We start from the raw sequence: 4,468 nt of genomic DNA on the forward strand, positions 1-4,468 counted from the left end.
CGCAAATTATCTGGATAACGAGCGTCAGCCGTAGCTGACCATCTATCTCGTTTGGTTGGCTGCTATAAATACAAGCTTTATGTCAGATAATGAAATTTTAGGTGCATATTAAGGTCAATATTCAAAATATCATATTGTTTTATCTTCATTTGATACACGTCATAATATCTGCTCGCCGATAACAAGAAAAAAAAATTCTGCCATAAAGCTTGAGCGAAAAGTGAAGCAATTTTTTTCCTTGTTATCGGCGAGCAGATATTGTAATGTGTATCAAATGAAGATAAAACAAATTGATATTTTGAATATTGGCATCAATGTGCACCTACAATTCCATTATCTGACATGAAGCTTTTATTTATAGTACTTTGTTCAACAACTCTTGGTCTATTCTGCTTTGAGTGAGTAGTAAGAGGCTGTGTTCATATAATAATCAATGTGAACGCATAGACGGAAGCGCCCTTCACTTTAATAGTGCGGTAATACGTTGGTGTGTGTATGCGTGAGGCCACTATGATTGCATTTTATATGAACACCGTTCACTCATTTTATATTCTATATCAAAAATACTGCACGGCACATTTTTGGTATACTCAAGATACGAAGAATATGCAAGAGAATAAGCCAAAATGCAGAATGATAAACCGAACCATGAGTTTTTATGCATAGAGATTGGTTGAGTTAGCGTACTATATTATGAAAAAAAAATGATAAAAATGTCTCTTTGTTTGAAAAATTGAAAAAAGATGAATAATTGACATGCATATTCATTTTTTAGGAAAACGTCTACGTGAAGAAAGTAATGGTGGCGATAGCAAGCGACATGCGCCAGAAAATAGACGTAATTTCATAGTTTATTTTTTGAATGAAAATTATGTTAACAATAATAATTTGTTGACAACAAAAATGTCAATAATAATAAAATATGATGCCATTTAGGTGGTGGTCCAGATCGGCGTCGAGATTTAACGGTTTTGATAAGAACAAGACCACACGAAAACCCAACATCCCACAATCCCAGTGCTCTGGGACCAAGAGCCGAATCCGTAAAATTGGAAGCCAATTATTTTGCCCTAAAATCGCGAACCGCTTGTAATCAGTGGAAAATTTACAAGTATCACGTTACTTTTGATCCCGAGTGTATGATGAAGCGAATGCAAATATTTTTGGTGGCTCAACATAAAAAAGATATCGGTGGTTTTCTATTCGATGGCGCTCAATTATTCACCACGCGAAATTTGCACGGTGAAAACAAATCAGTTAAATTTGTTTCGGAAACCAGAGACCAAACCGTTTATACAGTTGGAATGACCTTCACAAAAATTGTCATGATGAGTGAACAAGAATCACTGCAAGTTCTTAATTTAATACAACGCCGAAATATGATCGGGTTGCATTTGGAGCGGGTCGGCCGAAATTACTATGATCCACAAAATATGGTAATATAAACGCATATAGATTGCATTGCGAGTGACTTATTCTAAATGTAAACAAATTGAATTTTATTTTTCTCTTTCTTTTGCGCTAGGTTGACTTGAATCGATTTAGAATTCAGCTATGGCCCGGCTATGAAACGTCAGTGAGATATCACGACAGCGGAATATTACTTAATTGTGACATAGTGCACAAAGTGATGCGAACAGATACAGTTTATGAACTCATGCGAGAAATTCAACGTAGCAATCCGCAAAACTTTTCAAACACTTTTCGGCAAAAAGTAGTCGGATTGACCGTTCTAACCAGTTACAATAATAAAACCTATCGCATCGACGATGTCGATTTCGACATCACACCACTAAGCACGTTTTCTCGAAAAAACGTCGATGTCACCATCAAACAATACTATTCAGAGGTAAGCGAAATGAAATTTATTATGAAGACCGAACTCAATGACCACATTTGCATCGTTCTATAGAAATATCATATCGAAATAAGAGACGATTCACAACCATTATTGATTTCACAACCACGAGCAAAAGATTTGCGTGGTGGTGAACAAAAACCGGCATGGCTTGTACCGGAACTTTGCCGTATTACTGGCTTGGATGATAGACAACGCACTGATATGAAGTATGTCCGATATTCGATGGCTGCTAATCAATAATTATCTATATGATTATATACACAATTGTGTATATCTCTTAATCTCTTAAGAGATTCTGTTCTTAACACATTCACACTTAAAATTTCGTTGCTAGCATGAAAATGGCACTCCGACCCTATGCTCAAATGGAACCGCGGCTTCGCAGGCAACGTCTGCTTGATTTCTACAATCGTATCCAAAGTAGCGAAGATAACAAAAAAATAAAAGAAGAATGGGGACTACAGATTCAACCGGATCTTGTACAAATTAACGCCTATTGCTTGAAGGCTGAAACGTTGACTTTTGGCGACAAGAAAGAGCTACAGTATGTTTTGAACATATGCAATTACAACAGTGTTCTGTATGTTTCATTTCAATTTTTCAGAGTGAATAGGGCCAGCTGGGAGAGAGATACTGGTCGAGGACCTTACACGATCTACTCACCACAAACACTAACACGATGGATGGTAGCTTGTCCGCAATCGATCGAAAGAGAGATGCAGCGATTCGTTAATCGTCTTCGAGAATTCGCAGCAAAAATGAAATTTCCTATTAAAGAACCACGCTGGTAAGAACCGTTATTTTATTTTCTATAAATGAAGTTAACTTTTGCGTTTTTATTTCAATAAAAGGTGCATGTATGATAGTGATTCTGAAATGGTACGTGCGATTGACCAGATGGCAAGCAACGGACCTAAATTCATATTATTTGGAATGTCAACAGATAGTCGACGCAATTCTGATTCGTAAGTATTGTTATCTCAATTTTATCATTCAATATACTTATAAAAGTTTGAAATAAAAAAAAAGGAATTAATCTTCACTTTCATCAACAGATATTCAGCAATAAAAAAGAAATGCTTTGCCGATAATGCCATTTTATGTCAAGTTGTGACCAAATTCATTCTGGGCAGTCAACCAAATAAATATGATTCAGTGGTAACCAAGGTGGCCATTCAAATTTGTTGCAAATTGGGTGGTGCACCATGGCGTCCACGAGTTCCAATTAAAACTGCAATGACTGTGAGCTTTCATTTAGCGAAAGATACGGTCAACAAAAACGTCTCATATGCCTGTTTAGTGGCTACAACGGGCGTTGAAGATGAAGTGAGTTTCTTCAGTACAGTGAGCAAAATTGAAGGCCCAGATTGTAGCCGGGAATTAACGACAAGCTTCATAAAAGCCTTGAATTTCTATGAAAACAAGCATGAAACATTGCCATCCATCATATTTTTCTATCGTGATGGTGTCAGTGAGGGTGAAATTCCATATGTTTTTAACATTCAATTGAATCACTTAACAGAAACGCTTGCTAAAAGATATGAAGCCAAATCCATGGAATTTAAGATGGCATACATACTTGTTAGTAAAAGAATCAATACACGCTTCTTTCAAAGCAACGGAAGTGCCGTCAACAATCCATCTCCTGGAACTGTCGTTGACAATACAGTGACTCTGGAAGAACGCTATGAATTCTTCTTGGTTTCACAAAGTTGTAATCAGGGAACAGTTGCTCCTACTAATTACCATGTTATATATGACACTACCGGTCTTACACCAGAAAGAATGCAAGCATGGACATTCATTCAAACTCACGTGTATTACAATTGGTATGGCACCACTCGAATTCCAGCCACTCTGCAATATGCAAACAAATTGGGCTTCTTAATATCGAACCACGTGCATCGCGTTCCCAATGAAAATTTGAGTGACAAACTGTACTTTTTGTAAACGCACATTTACAAATTTATATTTCGAGTACTGGTGGTGCCACGAACTAACTTATTATTTTGTATTGAAATTTGGGTAGATCATGAGTTCGCCGCAACTTTCAAAAATATGTCATCACCGTGCCTATTTGCTACAATCTCGGCTACAACACTTATTAGGTATAACATACATTTAGATGATCATTTCGTTAATGAGAATAACACATTTTCACATGGCTCTGGTGTGTATTTTGAAATTTCATTTTTTCATTCGTGAAAAAATTAATTTTTTCTACAGAAAATCAATCAGTAAATTCTTCACACATTATTAAGACATTGCAATATATTGCACTTTTTATTTTTGAAAATATGTAGGGGAATAGGCTTAGACAATCACAACCGGTACACTCTGTGACTGAGTTTAAAAGTTAATTTGTTTATTACAACGACAAAGTATACAAGTTTCATGTTCTTTAGATCACTGTGTCAAGAAAATCCAGATGACGCTATCAGTGGTGAATCTCTGTGTTGCGATGATATCGATAGGCTAAATTTATACAAATACTTATGAATATCTTTGAATCTTGATCTTTTGCGATCTTTATGGGTGAAGTAAAAACCTTAAATCGGAATACTGTATCTGCAATGCGCAGCCATAACAACAGCGAGTATGAATTAG

At 36.2% G+C, this 4,468-nt stretch overlaps 1 protein-coding gene across 5 annotated transcripts in view; it reads left to right on the top strand.

Annotated features, from left to right (window-relative positions):
* Window positions 1–4,468, top strand: part of LOC129568187 (protein piwi-like) — a 6,912-nt gene extending 2,444 nt beyond the window's left edge. For all 5 annotated transcript variants that reach the window (XM_055445800.1, XM_055445801.1, XM_055445799.1 and 2 more), the window contains exons 3-10: window positions 776–838; window positions 937–1,436; window positions 1,526–1,849; window positions 1,913–2,067; window positions 2,196–2,405; window positions 2,466–2,648; window positions 2,713–2,826; window positions 2,917–4,468. In XM_055445800.1, coding sequence (XP_055301775.1) covers window positions 776–838; window positions 937–1,436; window positions 1,526–1,849; window positions 1,913–2,067; window positions 2,196–2,405; window positions 2,466–2,648; window positions 2,713–2,826; window positions 2,917–3,811 — 2,444 coding nt within the window. In that variant the 3' untranslated portion in view covers window positions 3,812–4,468. The remainder of the gene's footprint in view (window positions 1–775; window positions 839–936; window positions 1,437–1,525; window positions 1,850–1,912; window positions 2,068–2,195; window positions 2,406–2,465; window positions 2,649–2,712; window positions 2,827–2,916) is intronic.

The sequence above is a fragment of the Sitodiplosis mosellana genome, unplaced genomic scaffold (genome assembly GCF_009176505.1).
Source record: "Sitodiplosis mosellana isolate CC-2019 unplaced genomic scaffold, AAFC_SMos_1.0 Smas_scaffold_17, whole genome shotgun sequence".
In the NCBI taxonomy this organism is placed as follows: Eukaryota; Metazoa; Arthropoda; class Insecta; order Diptera; family Cecidomyiidae; genus Sitodiplosis; species Sitodiplosis mosellana.